This window comes from Lates calcarifer, unplaced genomic scaffold, assembly GCF_001640805.2.
Source record: "Lates calcarifer isolate ASB-BC8 unplaced genomic scaffold, TLL_Latcal_v3 _unitig_44_quiver_2101, whole genome shotgun sequence".
Classification (NCBI taxonomy): Eukaryota; Metazoa; Chordata; class Actinopteri; family Centropomidae; genus Lates; species Lates calcarifer.
This window is the reverse complement of record NW_026116936.1, coordinates 600-20,009: the sequence shown is the minus strand read 5'-3', so window position 1 is coordinate 20,009 and position 19,410 is coordinate 600. Positions and strand designations below refer to the sequence as shown.

The 19,410-nt window shown below is 44.2% G+C and overlaps 1 protein-coding gene and 1 long non-coding RNA gene across 3 annotated transcripts; one reads left to right on the top strand and one right to left on the bottom strand.

The window, feature by feature from the left end:
* Positions 1 to 154: 154 nt before the first annotated feature.
* LOC108899973 (uncharacterized) lies at positions 155 to 11,511 on the top strand. The gene is made up of 4 exons (XM_051068386.1): positions 155 to 1,393; positions 1,491 to 1,595; positions 11,285 to 11,368; positions 11,473 to 11,511. The coding sequence occupies exons 1-4, from the start codon at positions 989 to 991 to the stop codon at positions 11,509 to 11,511; spliced, it is 633 nt and encodes a 210-aa protein (XP_050924343.1). The 5' UTR covers positions 155 to 988.
* Positions 11,512 to 11,699: 188 nt separating this feature from the next.
* Positions 11,700 to 18,806, bottom strand: LOC108899974 (uncharacterized). Of its 2 annotated transcripts, none has more exons than XR_001963641.2 (7): positions 16,658 to 18,806; positions 14,016 to 15,786; positions 13,218 to 13,367; positions 12,869 to 12,946; positions 12,446 to 12,507; positions 12,183 to 12,273; positions 11,700 to 11,994 (listed from the first exon to the last, which is right to left on the bottom strand). It is a non-coding gene; the product is annotated as an uncharacterized LOC108899974 (long non-coding RNA). The 2 variants fall into 2 exon arrangements; XR_007810980.1 differs by having other exon boundaries at positions 15,693 to 15,786.
* Between the last annotated feature and the right edge of the window lie 604 nt (positions 18,807 to 19,410).

Sequence of the window (19,410 nt, the reverse complement as noted above, 5' to 3'; positions counted from 1 at the left end):
ATCCAGAGTATTGTTCTAAGAATGAAGGGGATCTTTCTGCATGAATTTTATGTTAACAAGTGAATTTCATGCAACAGACACGTAAAGAAATACAATACATGACCGAGGCGCTTTAGATTTGTCCTAAATTCATTCTGCATGCATGTAAAAATATTTTCTCTACTGCTGTTTGTATTTCAAGCTTTAATAAGTGTCAAAAATAAAACAAACACTTGTGTTGGAGGAGGGAGAGCCACAGCTGTTAGTGTAGTAAAGTATAGTTGAGTTAAACTGCAGCGGTTTAGCAGGGGAACAGATTGAAGCGGCGTCTACCTGAACGTCAAACTCTCCAAATCCAATCAGATTGCTGGTCTGGAGGCCGAGCAGGAAGAGAAATACAAAAAAACAAAAACAAAAGACAGACGGCGAGATTTACAGCTGAGAAGACAGAGATCAGACTGAGCAGGAAAAACAAATGACTGCTGCTTCAGGAACTCTGAACACAGTCAACTCTACAGTTTGAGTATGAAGAGGCAGAGAGGATGCGGTTTCCAGTTTTCTGTGCGTTCCTCAAGATGTTGCTCACTCAAAGTTAAATAATGAAAACATGAGCGGTTCTGTTAACAACCACCAAGTAACAGAAAAGTATCAATCGTAGTATCGATACGCCTCCACCGACCAGTCCTGCTGCAGTTAATAAGACTGTGAATTCTTGAATTGTGGCCGTAAATGTGTTTGGTGCTGTCACGGTGACCTTTGGCCTTTTGACCACCTGCATGTAATCAGTTCATCTTTGAGTCCAACTGAATATTTGTATTAAATTTGTATTAAAATTCCCTCGAGGCCTTACTGAGATATCGTGCTCAAAGTAAAGGGACGGCTGCCCGTTAATTGAATTTTGCCGGCACGAGTGAGAAACAGCTTCCCATAAACACAGCTCAGTCTCAGAAGATTTACAATGACCCAACAAATGGAGGATTTGGGAGAAATCCGAGTGTGAAAACTGTGGATGGTTCTGTCAGCGAGCCGTGCAGAGTTTAAAGCAGCAGTGTTGGATCCAGGTGAAGGTGATGGCTCCCTCTCTGCTGCTCTCACTGAACCTGAGCAGGAAGCACAGCCTTCTCCCTCTCCTCTCCTACTGATGAAGCCCATGATGGAGCTGCGACACAGGGCAGAGGTTTATGGTCAAATCTCACACTCACCACTGCGTCTGCTGCAGGAGAACCAGAGTGGCACTCACCCGTTGTTCCAGATGGAGAGGAGGTGTCGTTTAATCCTTCAATCCTCAGCCTGTCTTCCACACTTACTAACCATCATTATCACTTTCTTCTTGTTCTTTCAGGCCAAAGAGCTGCAGACTCTTCACAACCTCCGCAAACTCTTCGTTCTGGACCTCACCACACGGGTTAAGAAGGTACATCACCTTCCTCTGCTTGCTTGGTTCTGTTAAGCATCATCTCTCTGAAAATGCCAGTTTAACACTGAACCTGTGCTCTGACTATTGTTGTTAGAGTGCAGAGATGGACTGTGAGGAAGGGCTTGGCAACATCGCCCAGAAACAGAAGATCTCATTCCTGGAGAATAACTTGGAGCAGCTCACAAAAGTCCACAAGCAGGTAAAGTACCTAACATATACTATATACAGCATATGTAACATTAATACAAAATAAGCTGACGTTCTGTGAAGGAGACTAGTATTTTTCTTTTTTCTCAGCCAGTGATGGAAGAAGTCAAAATAGCAATACAGTAAAATAAAAATACACCTACTTCAATGAAAGCATTCTCTGCATAATTTACTATAAGCATCAAAAGTTTCAATGGAAATACTCAGGTAGGTACCTCAAAATTGTTCTTAAGTACAATTTGTTAAATTGTTCTTATTTTTACCCTCTCAAAGTCACCTTATCTGAGAAGCCATGTCTGGGCATTAACATCCTGACAAGTTTTATTCCCAGCTTCACCAAACTTTGTAAGATTGCTGTGTTGTCTCTCTGCCCTGTGTGCCTGTCACTTGCAGTGTGGCTGCTTTCTTTGCAGGTACTGGAGGTGAGCATGGTCATGAGCACCTGAGCTCATCAGCGCCCTCTGGTGGACACAGACCCTGTATGTCAGTGCTCCTTCTGAAACCCTCTCAGAGCTGAGTTCAGACTCTCCCTCTTCTCCCTGAGACACACCCACTGGCTTTGGTTTGTGTTTCTCCCTCAGCAGTAGCTTGACTCAGTGGCTTGAAGAGTTTCTGTGACTTCAAACCCCGCCCCCTGAACTCTGCACTGCCCAACTTGGTACAACCCAAGTCTCCTCTCCCTCCTCTCCCTCCTCTCCCTCCTCCACCTCACCAAGCAATTGAGTTGGAAAAACTAAGGATTGATATCGTGCAGGTACAAAGAGATGGTCAGGCAGTACAAACCTTTAATGGTTCAGTCATGTTGAGAACATGTTTGTCTTCCATCTTATCAGTTTTGGTGAAACTTGAGTTCAAATCTAATGCTGTGATATGTTTTTAGCTCTTGATATTTTTTATTTTTACCCTCTCAAAGTCACCTTATCTGAGAAGCCATGTCTGGGCATTAACATCCTGACAAGTTTTATTCCTAGCTTCACCAAACTTTGTAAGATCGCTGTGTTGTCTCTCTGCCCTGTGTGCCTGTCACTTGCAGTGTGGCTGCTTTCTTTGCAGATACTGCAGGTGAGCATGGTCATGAGCACCTGAGCTCATCAGCGCCCTCTGGTGGACACAGACCCTGTATGTCAGTGCTCCTTCTGAAACCCTCTCAGAGCTGAGTTCAGACTCTCCCTCTTCTCCCTGAGACACACCCACTGGCTTTGCTTTGTGTTTCTCCCTCAGCAGTAGCTTGACTCAGTGGCTTGAAGAGTTTCTGTGATTTCAAACCCCGCCCCCTGAACTCTGCACTGCCCAACTTGGTACAACCCAAGTCTCCTCTCCCTCCTCTCCCTCCTCCACCTCATCCAGCAATCCAGTTGGAAAAACTAAGGATTGATATTGTGCAGGTACAAAGAGATGGTCAGGCAGTACAAACCTTTAACGGTTATTATATCTGCAAAATGACTGAATATCAGCTGCTGGTAATTAAAGAATGGCTGTGGATCTAATTCTTTTGTTGAGACAACTAGTCCAGATTTATAAAACAGAATTTCATTGCTGATTTGAACCAAAATACAGTACATGAATCTGGCTTGAAGCCTAAACCCCACCAGTAAGACTGGAGTCTGAGAAATGACGCTCCAAAATACAGACTGAGAACCTCTTGACCTTTGTGACCCAGGGGCTTGATGAGGAGCAGCCCTTTAAACAGGCTGTTGGTTCAGATCCAAACATCTGACGTCCACAGATGTTTCAGTCCAAGAGAGTGGTTGCTGCACTGTCTCAGATTTAGTTTGTTCTTTGTCTATACGGTGTTTGATTCCCTGAAATAAGGCTTTTAAAAGCTTTGCAGATACTGCAGGTGAGCATGGCAGAGGGCCATCAGCACCTGAGCTCATCAGCGCCCTCTGGTGGACACAGACCCTGTATGTCAGTGCTCCTTCTGAAACCCTCTCAGAGCTGAGTTCAGACTCTCCCTCTTCTCCCTGAGACACACCCACTGGCTTTGCTTTGTGTTTCTCCCTCAGCAGTAGCTTGACTCAGTGGCTTGAAGAGTTTCTGTGACTTCAAACCCCGCCCCCTGAACTCTGCACTGCCCAACTTGGTACAACCCAAGTCCCCTCTCCCTCCTCTCCCTCCTCCACCTCACCAAGCAATTGAGTTGGAAAAACTAAGGATTGATATCATGCAGGTACAAAGAGATGGTCAGGCAGTACAAACCTTTAATGGTTCAGTCATGTTGAGAACATGTTTGTCTTCCATCTTATCAGTTTTGGTGAAACTTTAGTTCAAATCTAATGCTGTGATATGTTTTTAGCTCTTGATATTTTTTATTTTTACCCTCTCAAAGTCACCTTATCTGAGAAGCCATGTCTGGGCATTAACATCCTGACAAGTTTTATTCCTAGCTTCACCAAACTTTGTAAGATTGCTGTGTTGTCTCTCTGCCCTGTGTGCCTGTCACTTGCAGTGTGGCTGCTTTCTTTGCAGATACTGCAGGTGAGCATGGTCATGAGCACCTGAGCTCATCAGCGCCCTCCGGTGGACACAGACCCTGTATGTCAGTGCTCCTTCTGAAACCCTCTCAGAGCTGAGTTCAGACTCTCCCTCTTCTCCCTGAGACACACCCACTGGCTTTGGTTTGTGTTTCTCCCTCAGCAGTAGCTTGACTCAGTGGCTTGAAGAGTTTCTGTGACTTCAAACCCCGCCCCCTGAACTCTGCACTGCCCAACTTGGTACAACCCAAGTCTCCTCTCCCTCCTCTCCCTCCTCCACCTCATCCAGCAATCCAGTTGGAAAAACTAAGGATTGATATTGTGCAGGTACAAAGAGATGGTCAGGCAGTACAAACCTTTAACGGTTATTATATCTGCAAAATGACTGAATATCAGCTGCTGGTAATTAAAGAGTGGCTGTGGATCTAATTCTTTTGTTGAGGCAACTAGTCCAGATTTATAAAACAGAATTTCATTGCTGATTTGAACCAAAATACAGTACATGAATCTGGCTTGAAGCCTAAACCCCACCAGTAAGACTGGAGTCTGAGAAATGACGCTCCAAAATACAGACTGAGAACCTCTTGACCTTTGTGACCCAGGGGCTTGATGAGGAGCAGCCCTTTAAACAGGCTGTTGGTTCAGATCCAAACATCTGACGTCCACAGATGTTTCAGTCCAAGAGAGTGGTTGCTGCACTGTCTCAGATTTAGTTTGTTCTTTGTCTATACGGTGTTTGATTCCCTGAAATAAGGCTTTTAAAAGCTTTGCAGATACTGCAGGTGAGCATGGCAGAGGGCCATCAGCACCTGAGCTCATCAGCGCCCTCTGGTGGACACAGACCCTGTATGTCAGCTCCTTCTGAAACCCTCTCAGAGCTGAGTTCAGACTCTCCCTCTTCTCCCTGAGACACACCCACTGGCTTTGCTTTGTGTTTCTCCCTCAGCAGTAGCTTGACTCAGTGGCTTGAAGAGTTTCTGTGACTTCAAACCCCGCCCCCTGAACTCTGCACTGCCCAACTTGGTACAACCCAAGTCTCCTCTCCCTCCTCTCCCTCCTCCACCTCATCCAGCAATCCAGTTGGAAAAACTAAGGATTGATATCGTGCAGGTACAAAGAGATGGTCAGGCAGTACAAACCTTTAACGGTTATTATATCTGCAAAATGACTGAATATCAGCTGCTGGTAATTAAAGAGTGGCTGTGGATCTAATTCTTTTGTTGAGGCAACTAGTCCAGATTTATAAAACAGAATTTCATTGCTGATTTGAACCAAAATACAGTACATGAATCTGGCTTGAAGCCTAAACCCCACCAGTAAGACTGGAGTCTGAGAAATGACGCTCCAAAATACAGACTGAGAACCTCTTGACCTTTGTGACCCAGGGGCTTGATGAGGAGCAGCCCTTTAAACAGGCTGTTGGTTCAGATCCAAACATCTGACGTCCACAGATGTTTCAGTCCAAGAGAGTGGTTGCTGCACTGTCTCAGATTTAGTTTGTTCTTTGTCTATACGGTGTTTGATTCCCTGAAATAAGGCTTTTAAAAGCTTTGCAGATACTGCAGGTGAGCATGGCAGAGGGCCATCAGCACCTGAGCTCATCAGCGCCCCCTGGTGGACACAGACCCTGTATGTCAGTGCTCCTTCTGAAACCCTCTCAGAGCTGAGTTCAGACTCTCCCTCTTCTCCCTGAGACACACCCACTGGCTTTGCTTTGTGTTTCTCCCTCAGCAGTAGCTTGACTCAGTGGCTTGAAGAGTTTCTGTGATTTCAAACCCCGCCCCCTGAACTCTGCACTGCCCAACTTGGTACAACCCAAGTCCCCTCTCCCTCCTCTCCCTCCTCTCCTCCTCCACCTCACCAAGCAATTGAGTTGGAAAAACTAAGGATTGATATCGTGCAGGTACAAAGAGATGGTCAGGCAGTACAAACCTTTAATGGTTCAGTCATGTTGAGAACATGTTTGTCTTCCATCTTATCAGTTTTGGTGAAACTTTAGTTCAAATCTAATGCTGTGATATGTTTTTAGCTCTTGATATTTTTTATTTTTACCCTCTCAAAGTCACCTTATCTGAGAAGCCATGTCTGGGCATTAACATCCTGACAAGTTTTATTCCTAGCTTCACCAAACTTTGTAAGATTGCTGTGTTGTCTCTCTGCCCTGTGTGCCTGTCACTTGCAGTGTGGCTGCTTTCTTTGCAGGTACTGGAGGTGAGCATGGTCATCAGCACCTGAGCTCATCAGCGCCCTCTGGTGGACACAGACCCTGTATGTCAGTGCTCCTTCTGAAACCCTCTCAGAGCTGAGTTCAGACTCTCCCTCTTCTCCCTGAGACACACCCACTGGCTTTGTGTTTCTGGATCAAACAACACCACACAAACACTTCTTCCCTCATGGCCTCAGCTACACTGCTGATTTTACTGATTACACGTCACTGTTAGTTTAAGTTTTCCTCATTGTTTTAAATAGAATCATTTGTTAATTGGTTTTGTTGTGTGCAACTGTGCAGCCTTGTTGTGAAGAGTAGAATTAGCGCCCTCTGGTGGACACAGGCCCTGTATGTCAGTGCTCCTTCTGAAACCCTCTCAGAGCTGAGTTCAGACTCTCCCTCTTCTCCCTGAGACAGTGATAATAGTACTAGGTCTTAATGTCCAAACATGGTTTCTCAGATAAGGTGTTTGTCAGGTTATAAAAACAGAATAATATCAAAGGCTGAAAACATGAAAACGTGGGCCGTGTACAGGCCTTGTTTTCTGGACCTGTTCATGTCAATGTCTGAACAAAATCAGAGATGGTGCTGCAGCAACCTTTTCTGATCTGATATGGAATGACCCCTCTGAAGTTCTTGGGTTTGAGTTGTGGCGGATTTTGATGAAGTCCAGGACCCTCTGTAAACTCCCAAAGGCTCCAGGAAATAAGTGTGAAGGGTCTGATGAGATAGCTGAACCTTTAGGTTCTGAGGATGTGGATTTGACTCAGTTGTGGGTCGTACAAGCAGAGATTTTTGAATCAAAGTCTGACAAAAGCCTCTGATCAACACGTCACCTTATAGCTCACACCAACACTGAAGTTCAGAGTTATCGGTTCCTCTGAAGTTTTGAGGTCTTGGGTCAGAGGCTGCAGAGTTTTGATGCCCAGCACTCAAAGTAAACACTGAAAGGCTCAAAGAAATGTGTCTCAGCTGTCTGACAACATGGCGCAGACTGGTAGAACACTGACTCGTGTTCAAGAGTCGTGAGTTCAATTCTTGGTTGAGGCAGTGAGTTTTTGAAGGCTGGTGTGCAGATCACAGAGTGAAATGCTTGAAAAAAGGAGTTCAGGTGTCTCACCCTGTAGGTCAGTGGTTAAGGAGATGGACTGGGTCTCAAGAGTTGGTGAGTTCAATTCTTGCTTGCGTCAAAGAGTTTTTGAAGACTGGTGTGCAAAAGAAAGGCTGAAATGCTTAAAGAAAGAGTCCTCCACTGTCTGACAAGATGGCGCAGACTGGTAGAACACTGACTCATGTTCAAGAGTCGTGAGTTCAATTCTTGGTTGAGGCAGTGAGTTTTTGAAGGCTGGTGTGCAGATCACAGAGTGAAATGCTTGAAAAAAGAAGCTCAGGTGTCTCACCCTGTAGGTCAGTGGTTAAGGAGATGGACTGGGAATCAGGAGTTGGTGAGTTCAATTCTTGGTTGAGACAAAGAGTTTTTCACTTTCAACTGCCAAAATGAAGAAGCCAAATGCGCCACGAGCATTAGTCACATCAGATCCTCAGTGGTGCAGTGGATTTGTCTGCAGGCAAGAGGTTGTGATTGGGAACCAAGAGGTTGCAGGTTCAAGTCTTGGTTGAGACAAAGAGTTTTTCACTTTCAACAGCCAAAATGAAGATGTCAAATACGCCCGGAGCTCTGTTCATATCAGATGCACGGTGGTGCAGTGGGTTCGTCAGCGGCCGGATGGTCGACTGGTCTGGGAGAGGCCGGTTCGAATCCCCTTCACTGCCAGCGTCTGGGTTAGGGGGTAGCAGGAGAGGATAATTTAGTTCGGGGGGGGGAGGTAGCTGGGGGGGAGGGGCTAGATCAGGTGGGAGGGGGCTAGGTAGGAGGAGCTAGAGGGGGGTGGGACTAGGTAGGAGGAGTCAGAGGGGGTGGGGCAGGTAGGAGGAGCTAGAGGGGGGTGGGGCAGGTAGGAGGAGTCAGGGGGAGGGGCAGGTAGGAGGAGCTAGAGGGGGGCGGGGCAGGTAGGAGGAGCCAGAGGGGGGCGGGGCAGGTAGGAGGAGTCAGGGGGAGGGGCAGGTAGGAGGAGCCAGAGGGGGGGTGGGGCAGGAAGAAGGGAGGGAGTGACTTATTGGTTTTATAGAACATGCTTGTGCGTACAAGGTGCTTTTGAAACTTTTTAGCCAGCAAGAACTGGAGCACATGGAACAAACATTTGGTAACTCTTACTTAAAATATCCACACATTTATCACATTTTCTGCATTTTTATTGTTGTTAGTGCAGTTTTACACTGTTAACTATTAACTTTAGCATTAGCTTTAACATTAGCTTTAACTTTAGCTTTAGCTTTAACTTTAACATTAGCTTTAACTTTAACATTAACATTAGCTTTAACTTTAACATTAACATTAGCTTTAACTTTAGCATTAGCTTTAACATTAGCATTAGCTTTAACTTTAACATTAGCTTTAACTTTAACATTAACATTAGCTTTAACTTTAACATTAACATTAGCTTTAACTTTAGCATTAGCTTTAACATTAGCATTAGCTTTAACGTTAGCATTAACATTAGCATTACAATGCTACAGCAGAACTAGCAGCAACAAAAGGTGCAGAGATACACTTGTGAATGGATGCAACAAAGGTTAAATAACAAGGTCCAAACAAACAGCAGCGCAGACACGAGTGTATCTCCTCACCTCCCGTTTCTGGAAAACACAGAGAAGAAACAGATGTAGTTAGGTTAGGCTATGATTCTAGCAGGAGGAAATCTGCAAGGATTCTAGCATTAGTCAAAATCTGCAAAGTAAGCCAACAAAAGACTCACGTTTACACTTAAATTGAAAGATAACCAATTAATAACTGCACCGACAACAGTAAAAACGCAGAAAATGTGATAAATGCGTGGATATTTTAAGCGAGAGTTACCAAATGTTTGTACCACGTGCAGCAGTTCTCGCTGGCTCCGTCTGCGCGCGCCGGGTGTCAAAGAGGAAGTCGCTGTTTCCGGCGCGCCTTATATAGACGAGAGCGTGGGGGGAGGGGGGCAGTGCACTGGGGAGAGGAGGGGGGCGGCTGGACCTCACGCTGTGCAGGTCTCATGGGAATCGAATCCCGTTTCTGACACGTGTGTGATTCCCCCAAACAAAATGTCCCGTGAATAAATCACTATAAGATCGATGTTTTATTGTGTGAACTGCTGCGGACAACATATAAATCCACAGACGTTTGCAGAACAGTCAGTTTGTTTTATATTTGTGTTGCATTTAACACTTTTATCACGTATTTCTCTTGATTCAAACGACACTCGGAGGTTGTCGCTCAAATCTGACAAAGTGTCTGACTGGACTGTACCAAGTCAAGTAGAGAACAGAGGGGGGTTTCAGGTGATCTCCACCTTAGTTTGTGTTGAGCTGCCGAAGGCTCTGTGTTTCTTGTAATACTCTGACTGACTTCATCCCCACTTTAAAGTCTTTGACCGTTTCATGAACACACCACGCTTGCTCATGGTTTGAATTGTTGGGTCTCCTTATAAATATTATAATATAAAGAGCACGGTGTAAACCTGCTCTGTGTGTACAGCGCCTCGACATGACGTCTGTTATGATTTGACGCTGTATAAATAAATATTGACTTGACATCATCAGAGAAATCAGAAGAAAGCTGCAGCTGTTTTCAATTAAAAATGATTGCTATGAGTTTATGGGCCAACTTTTCTTTGAGCGTCTCCTGCTCCACAGCCTGAAAGTTAAAAAATAAAATAAAAGAAACCCCCACCCCTCTTCCCTCTTCCCCCTCCCGTGCAACCCCCACCCCGCACCCCCGCACCCCTAACCCTAACCCTAACCACAATCTCAGTTTATATAACGCCAGATCACAACAAAAGTTATGTGAGGGTTGGAATGATTAAATCAGATTCAGTTGTGATGGTCAGAATGTTTTATTTGAATGAAAACGTGCTGAGAAACGATCTTTATGATGAAATATTCCTGTTCCCTCTCTGTTGCTTCAACCCGCTCCATACAACACTCTGGTGTCACGGCGCTGACAGGTGTTTGTTCAACTTAGTCAAACTCTGCTTTTCGTTTGCGCCCCCTAGTGTTTCATCTTTACATTGCTATCAGTAAGGTTAGGTAGGATATGGGTTTAATTCATTTTATTGACCCTGAAAGCGAATATCTTTAGTAAAAATCCTTGAACAATAATGTGGCGCTATGATGGCTCTAACGGTGATCCTGCCGGAGTTTCCTGTGGTTTCAGGTGGATTAAGAATGATTTTACGCTCCCCGGCCGCTCTGACAAATGTTACACGTGTTTATTAGGGTATTTACGGTCAGAAATCCTGTTGTGTGTGTGGGAGGGGACTCGAGGAAATCCGAGCATGCGCTGTATTGGCTGTCATTTGGAACGGATCGATAGTCAATCTGACACGTTGTTGTTTTCATGATGAATTCATGATGAATAAAGTTTAAAAATGGGGGGTCCGCTGTCATCCGCCATGTTTGTTTAGTCTAAAGTCACCTCCACACAATAAGATGTTTTTGCAGACTCAAATACACAATGTCCAATTAATCAATGTGATTTTATGGCAAATTTAAGGAGGCACGCAGAATCACATTCTTTATTTTCACTGTTTTACAGCAGGGAGTATTATGGACTTAATAAAAACAGATGTATGTACAAAAATAAAATGACAGATCCCGTCTAAACCCGACTTCAGCTCCATTTGGACTGGATCTTTTTTAGAGGAGGTGGGCTAGTTTAACAATACCTGGCCCACCCACCCATACCTGCAGTAATCACAGCATATACATTTATTCACATATTTTTATTCTAAGTATGCAGAATTAGCTGCAATCATCTCCTGTCTGCAGTGAACCCATGGACGTACAGACAGCTGTCACTGGATCACTTTTTTTAATGTTCATGTGTTCTTCCCAACTGTTGAACACATGCGTGTCTAATGCGTTGTTCCTGTCAACTGTTATAAAAAAAAATTTTTTTTTCAGGGTCCGAGTTGCAACATGGCCCGAGTTTCATACCTACCCCACAATCAACCTTCCCTGGGCAGTACCGGGTGGGTGCTGGGTCCAGTCGCAAATTTTTTGATATGTGTTTTATTAATTAATAAAATTTGAAAAAAAAAATGAAAAGGGGTGTGGTTTAGTGTGTGTAATTACATGCAATTTTTGTATAGAAAACAACAGAAATTTTGGAGGAAAAATTTTATTCTTAAGTGTTACATTGAAAAAATGAAAATCTCAAAAATTTGAATGGAAAAATTAAAAAAATGTCAATGCAAAAAAACCCAGAAAAAAATCATCATCATCTACACTGTCCTACCTGAGTAAAGGGCTGGGCCAAAACATGTCCCATCCCTTTACTCTCATTCCTCTGCTATCTCTTCCTAACAGGAAACACAATACACACACAATTTATTGTCACACAATAAAAAGACATACAAAACAGTGAACAACAGTCAAAAATGTCAGTACAACAAGGCAAACAGTAAAACATGGAAAACTGTCAAAAACACTCAAGGCATGAACAACATTCAAAAATGTCATAATACAGTAAAGCATAACAAACAATCATAAACACTTAAATACTGTCATAAACTAGTAAAGCATGGAAAACAGTTAAAAATACTCAATGTCACAGTAGAGTTGAGTCGGGTTGATTTCAGTGGGAGAAGGGTCAGTCGGAGACAGAAGTGATTCTGGATGAAAGAAAACAACAGTATTTAGATGGACAGACTGGCAACATGATACTAAGACGACTACTACTGATGAGCTTGGACACTTAAAGATCACCTTTGGCAGTAAATTTTGAGGCTATACAAACAAATGCAAACACTAAAAGAAAAGGAAAAGGAAAAGGTAAAGGGACTGCGACTTGTAATCTTACCTGAAGCAGACAAAGTGTGAACGCCTGTCCGAGCGCTCTTGACTCCCTGGCGTTATGGGATATGCGACAGCACTGGTGGCGTTTCAGAGACCTGTATGTAGGGTGTTATGAAACAGAGAAACGTTAATTAATCAGAGACAAGAAGAACACTAAACTAAACTACACTATATGACACCAGATTATATTCTCTTACACTAATAAATTTTGAAAGTTTCTATTCTGTTCTAAATGACAGAGTCAGACTACAAAGAATAAACACTGACCTTCTGGAAACATCTTCATGTCCGTCTCTTCTCTCTGTGATTTAATGGTTGAAGTTTGAATTCTGTGGAGAAAAACACAACAAACATTCATATAAACATGTAACTTTTAACACATCAACATAAACTGTACAGATAGAGACAGAAGTAAAAGACACTAAATTCTTCTTGTTCTGGATTCATCAGTTACATTTGTTTTCTACACAAACACAGAAGAAGCTGCTCTGACTGGAGAAGTGACTCCACCAGCTGCTCGTATTCACACAACAGCAGTGGATTGAAATGTTTGTTTCTCCATCGTAAGATAAATTTTAACTACATTTGGTCAAGAGATGCAGACAAAATGAGAGACAGGTAACCAAGATGATATATAACTTAACACCAGTGCTCTGTGTTGGACAGGTGATGAAGATGTTTGTGAATTACCTGGAGGCCTCTGTCCTGGTCTAAACAATTCCTTCATTGTTCAAAGATTCTCTGATCGTGGACGTGAAGTGGAGACACCTGGAGGACATAAAGACAGAAACATACAAAGCACAATGATCAATACACTGTGACCTGTTCATCAACAGCTTAACCATGAAAACACAGAAAAATATTCAACATTACAGCTGAACCACAACATTTTCCAAACATTAGAGGAGTGTCTCAGAAAATGAGCTGTCACATATGACAAGAAAAAGCATTACATCTTTGAGAACCAATCACAATAACTATTTGAGAAATCGTGTGGAATCATGTACATTACTGTGAACTTACTGATTACTCAACTTACTGATATCTTGGCAGCCGACGTCTGTCAACTCCGACGTTCCTTGATAACCCGAGTTAAATCACAGTGGGTTAAACTCCCTTCGTAGTCCAGGCCTCTGTTTGCTTTTTAAGGTGTGAGCTGGTGTTTGTGTCCAGGCTGCAGCATCTGAACCTGGAAAACACAAGTACAAGGCATGAAAAACAAAGAACCTTATTAATAAAGAATAGTTCATCTCCAAAACCTGAACAGTATAGAAAAATACAACACTGAAAACTAAACACTGCAACCAACAATCACACTTTGACTTTCGAGGTGAATAAATTCATCATGTTACTAGAATTTGACTTCATTGATCTCAGAGAAAAAAGCCATTTTTAAAATCGTTTATATAATAATTCCAGTCACAGTCACCACAAACAAATGGTGAGGAGATCAATGAATGGCTATGGATAGATTACTACCACAAAGCTATAAAGACACACAAACGCCAAAGAGGCAAAAAAACAAAACAAAACAAAACTGCAAAATGATCACAATGCCACACTGAAAACTGCTAGACCCGCAACTAGAAGAAACGTGACGACGATAATCCACCATAAACAGTTGGCAACGACGTGGCAGGGACGCATTAGCCACAGAAACACAATTACACTTCAACCCAAACAAACAAAAACGTGCCAAAAAGGGAACATCGCCAAAAACATCCTCAAACGATAGGGCTAATGCTAACGCTCTATGTTGATGCTAACGTTAATGTTAACGCTTGCTACTAATGCTAATTGCCTCGCCGCCGCAGGTGTGCTCAGCGTTCAATCTCACCTGTGTTCCACAAAAAGTTTAAGCATCCGGACCTAGCAGTACTGGCAAACAGAGGTAATGCTACAAACATGGTTCATATCCGTCTCTCCTCTCTGAACAGCTCCTCCCAGAAGCTTGTGACCAATGACGAGCCACGTCGTGACCAATGACGACATACACTTTCTGCCTCTTATTTTGAAACGCCGTCAAAACGGAAGTTGTCTCGTCACTCTCTCTAACTTGACGCAGCTTGGCTGGGTCACGCTGCAATCCAGCCGGATGTTTTGCGTCGCCAGTATGTGATGGGAACATTCGCTCGTCTTTTTTGTTTTTTTCTTTTCTGGGTCTGGTCACAAAACTGAACGTGCGGCTCCGGCGGCGGCGCTGGCCAGGTGAATACCTGCGTACCGCGTTAACCGAGCGGACTTGTTCGCCGGAGGAGCTGCAGGTTGGTGTAGGGGAAAGCTGCAGGGAGGTCGTGACGGTGTTGGTTTGCAGTGACCGTGCACGCCCCTGCGCGCTCCCCCCAACATCTATAATATAGTTTTGTGTACATTGTGGCTCCTTCAATGCTCGATGCTCTTGGCTTGTTTGTTATCTTACTGAGACGAAATACTGTTGGGAAATGTTTTTAAGCGAGAGGAGAGGCAGTTTGCTTTGGAGTGAAGGAGGCCTGAGCAAAACACAAGCTCCCACTAGTTGTCGGTTCTCTGGTGGATCCATGAAGGGACAGGGAGACAGTGGAGACTCTAAATGTCTTTTTTCCACCTGTCTACTGTTCCTTTGTCTGTCCTCTCTCTGACAGCTGTGTCTTTGCTGCACACTGGTTGGTAGTGGCTCCCCGAGGATCAGAGCAGTAGCAGCCCAGGCGTTTGGTTTACAGCTTTTGATGGGCAGAGAGGAGGGGTGGGGGGGTTGTGAGCACGAGCCACAGCAGCTGTCCCCATCCCATGAGGGTTTTATTTCATCCTCTGCTTTAACTTCTGTCCTTTTTTCCTGACCCCCAAACTTACAGATCCGCCTGCTTCTCCTTTGCAAAAACCCTTTAAACTGCACCTTTCAAAGCCTAATATAAGTCAAATAACCTCTTTTATAAATCCACAAACTCATTCATAAGGTTCACTCGCAGAGATAAAAAATCTCACCCTTCATTTCATTGTGGTGGCGGTGTCTCGGCTCTTTGGCTCTCCACAAAGGCTTCATCTGTTTAGTTTTTCCATGGCATAAATATTGATTTGAATGACAGGCGCGTGCAGCGCACACACACTTCGAGTTGGTGAGTGTTGCCACGATTATCCTAACTTAATCTGCTCTGGCTGTTTCGTGTGTGTTGTCAGTACCGAGGTCACAAGTCAGGTCAAGAGGGCAGAGGGTCTCTCTCTGTTGCTGTGAGAGACCTGGGGCGGATGGTGCACGCAAATCGTTTTTAGTGTTTGTTTTAACCTCCCAGATCAATCTGTTACAGACAGATTATTTTGATAACTGTGGAATTGTTAAGTACTTTTTCGAGCTTCAGTTTTGAGGATTTGCATATTCTTGCTTTTTTAAGTGACTGTAAACAAATACACCCTCTACTGTATGTCTCTCTATGTGCTCTTTAGCTTAGCTTTGTTGTACGTGCATTCAGCGTTACCAGTCTCCAAACAGAAAAACCATCATCCTGTTGCTGCTGCAGTTGCCGGGAAGCATGACACACACCTGTTTGCTGCGACAGATGGTCTACAGAGCGCTCCTCTGTCCGTGTGTTTGGATACGGTCAGCTGCTGTATCTTCTCCACCTCGTCGTCGTTATCTGATTTAATCAGGCAGTTGTTTCCCTATTGAGCCACTAAGCTGGAAGAACTCTTATTTTACTTGGCAACTGAGAACACACGCTAAAGCACACCTCTGTTGCTCTTTATTACACACTAACCTGTTTCTGCTGGATATTAAGCCTTATTTTTTTATCCTCTGGTGTTATTTATAACTTGGTGGTGGGACTGTACCCCTTCTGATTTATTCACATTTTTTAAATCTTTGATGAACTGTTTACTGAATAAAAATGGCCTGTAAACTTTCTCAGAACCTAAGGTGTCATTGTCAGTGTCATTTTTAAATATTTAAATTGGAGCTGTAATGATCAGTTAATCTGCAGGTTTTCATTCATTCATTTTGGCTGTGGGGCTTTTTATGAACAAAATGATTCAATGATTAATTGAGAAAATAATTAGCAGTAATCAATAACCATTAGTCGCGGTCCTAATTTGATTTGCAGAGCTGTCTATCGCAGAGCTGACATATAGAGACTAACAGCTATTCACACCCACCTTCACCAAGTAACCTAACCTGGAGAAAGCCAGAGTACTCAGGGAGACTGCAGACTCCACACACAAAATACCTGGGTGAACCACGGTTCCAACCTCCATCTTGCTGCACCGCCGTGCCGCCCCAAAACAAGAAATGATTATTGACTTGTTAATTCATTTCTGTTAAATGATCACCACTACCTGCACACCATCATGTGAGCTAATATTACTTACAAAAATACATTTTCTTGTGTTTTTATAAAAGCTTTTTCTCACTGTGCATCATCATCATCATCAGAAAAATGCTTAAACCACCTCAACTGGCTTCTTGCAGCATGAAGCCCCTCACTCCTATCCTCCTTTCTAATTACATCTCACCTGATTATGCAGAATGTGTCCAGCTACTCTGAGCATGGTGTCTTTCTTTCCCTGTCACTAGTGAAACCTTGTGACTGCAGCTGTGGGTGGGAAAAAAAGATCAGCAGTGACAATGAGAGGTTTGTTTTCTGGCTAAGCTTGGTGCCATAGAACACCCACATTACTCGAGCTGATGCTCCTAATCAGACATCATCATGTACTGTCAGACGACCTCATGTTCCGCTCACTGATTAGCTTAGGGACAACGAGAACATTAATGCACATTTATTGTATAATGTACATAGAACTATGAGATTCCTCTTGCACAAGTTAGGTTTTAGATTTGCTATGTTAGATTTTCTACCTCAGGTTTGTAAAAACTTTTACTTTTTGGCAAGTGTTTGTCATGTTCTGACCATAAACACAGACATTTATTGTGATAATTACTGAAAATTTTTAGCGAGAAAACATTTGTCACCGCTTTAAAATCAACTCTTAACATGTGAGCAAAAGCAAAAGCACAAATACATCACTGCATTACTTTGGATTCATATCAATGAAGATATGGTCATTTTATTTTGTTAAAATTATTCAAATTCTTAAAATAAGGGCACAGGCTGCATAATGACATAAAAGACAGAAAGGCGAAGATTTGTGCTTCCGAGTCATCTGCCCTAAGTGTGCCGCAACAATGAGGAACAGGTCCCCTCCTCACACTCTTCAGGACATAAAACTTTTTGATGTCCCTCACCCCCCACACTCGCCCTTTTTCCCCTTTCAGCCCAGCCACACTCTCCTCTTTCCTCTTGCACTCTCTTAAAGGCCACACCAGTCTTTCAGCCAGCCTCGGCCCTTTCTTTCTGCTTGAACCCCCTCCTCTACTGCCACCACCACCCCCAGCACTGAGACAAAGAGAGGAGAGTGACTGTGGTGCTCTGTAGCCAGGTGTTCTCCATTGCTGCCCCGGGCCGTAATAGCACCAGCCCTCACACTGCAGCTGCCCTCCCCAGCCTCCCATTGTGCGGCTCTATTGTTCGGCCGCCCACCCCTCGTTGATTCATCGGCCACACAGGGGAAGCCCTTTCAGACTGAGGAGAGGAGTGTGTGTGTTTGTGTGTGTGTTGGTGCACGTTGAGTACGCGTGCCTTGGGGAAACTGGGTGTTGCAGGCATTCGCCCATAGCCCCTCCTCTCCCCCTCCCTCTGGTCTCTGCACCTCATTGTGAGCCCGCTGCGCTCTGATTGGTCTAAAAGCAGCCACTCTAGACGAGGGAATGGCAGACATTGTTGGTCCATCTGTTCTGCCACGCATTGTCCAACTTGCCTGCTTCTGTAGGAAGAACTACAGCTCTGGAGGACACAGACACAGAGGACAGAGGCGTTTGGCTGGAGTTGGATGCTCTGTGTTTTACCTGCAGCTAAGACAAACACTGGGCTTGGATGTAGCTGCTGTGGGAACTTTGGAAACTTATTTTTTTTCTATTTCACCTACAAGATTTTCCTGTCTGGTTTTCAAGGATTTAAATATGCGGACATGAGCGAATGTACTTCCCTCTCCTCATTGTTTGTTGATCTTTTAAAGCCTGGTAAGTGCAATTAAGCCCCCACCTGTCTGCTGACATTTATACTGAAATTGAACTTTCTAGCTTGCTTTTCAAATTGAAAAATTACCACTGAGATGATGCAAACAGCCTAAATTACTGCAGTGTTACCTGCATGACAGATTGCTGCTTCACAACCAGTCAACTGGTTGGGCCTGTGCAGGTCTGCAGCATCATAAATCACTGATCTAAATTACTGGATTCCCTTGAATTTAAAACATGCCTGAGGCTTGGTAAGTTTAAGATAAAGAGGAAAAGACGCAGTCCATTTCTTTCTCATGGTTTTGTATATGAAATATTGCAGACTAGAGTCGCAGCTCGCTGGCTGAGTTTTGGCTGAGTAACTTAAAACTGTCAGTTTAACCACTACAAGACATGCAGAGCTTAGCGTGCAGCCCCCCAGATCCCAAGAGCCCTGACTGTACTGCACCTGCCTAAACTTTGCTGAAGTCTGCAGCTGTTACACTGGCACTGCAGTTGTTTGAATTTCAAACAGTGTTGATCTGTGTTCGATATGAAGCTTGATGTGGGGGGAGGAGAGGGTGGGCCTGGGTTGTCTGTTTTTTTGTTTTGTTTTTTTTTCTTTGGGGGGTGGGGTGGGGGGTGGGGGGTGTAACTAAAAGCAGGCTTCTTTTTATCTGGGTCACATGAGGCTAGAGGAGGCAAGAAGTGCTTTGGCTTAGGATGTTGGCCTTGGAAAGCGTGTGTGTGTGTGTGTGTCAGTGCCTGGCTGTCCTGCTGCGCCTTTCTTGTCGCTGTAGCGGCTGTGCGGAGACAGGGGTGCAGTGTGTATGTGTGTGTGTGTGTAGCAGAGGGGGACACACCAGTTGCGAGTACCGCTCAGCAGACATCTGTTGCCCTGCTGCTGGCAGGAAAGCCCAGCGCGCCATCTAGATGCACAAAACACACACACACACACACACACACACACACACCACACAGTATTCCCTGACTGATTATTCTGGGACACCCCCCCCTTTTTTTTTTTTACAATAAGTTTTTGCACAGTGTCGGGCATGCAGTGATGTACCGCCAGACAACCCCCTCTAGTCCCTCCCTGTGCCCCCCCACCCTCCTCCGTCCCCTTTCCACCCCTCTCCCCCACTACACACACTTACACAAAGCTCCCACATACAAAGCGCTGTAAGGACTGTGTTACATATTCATTACTGCC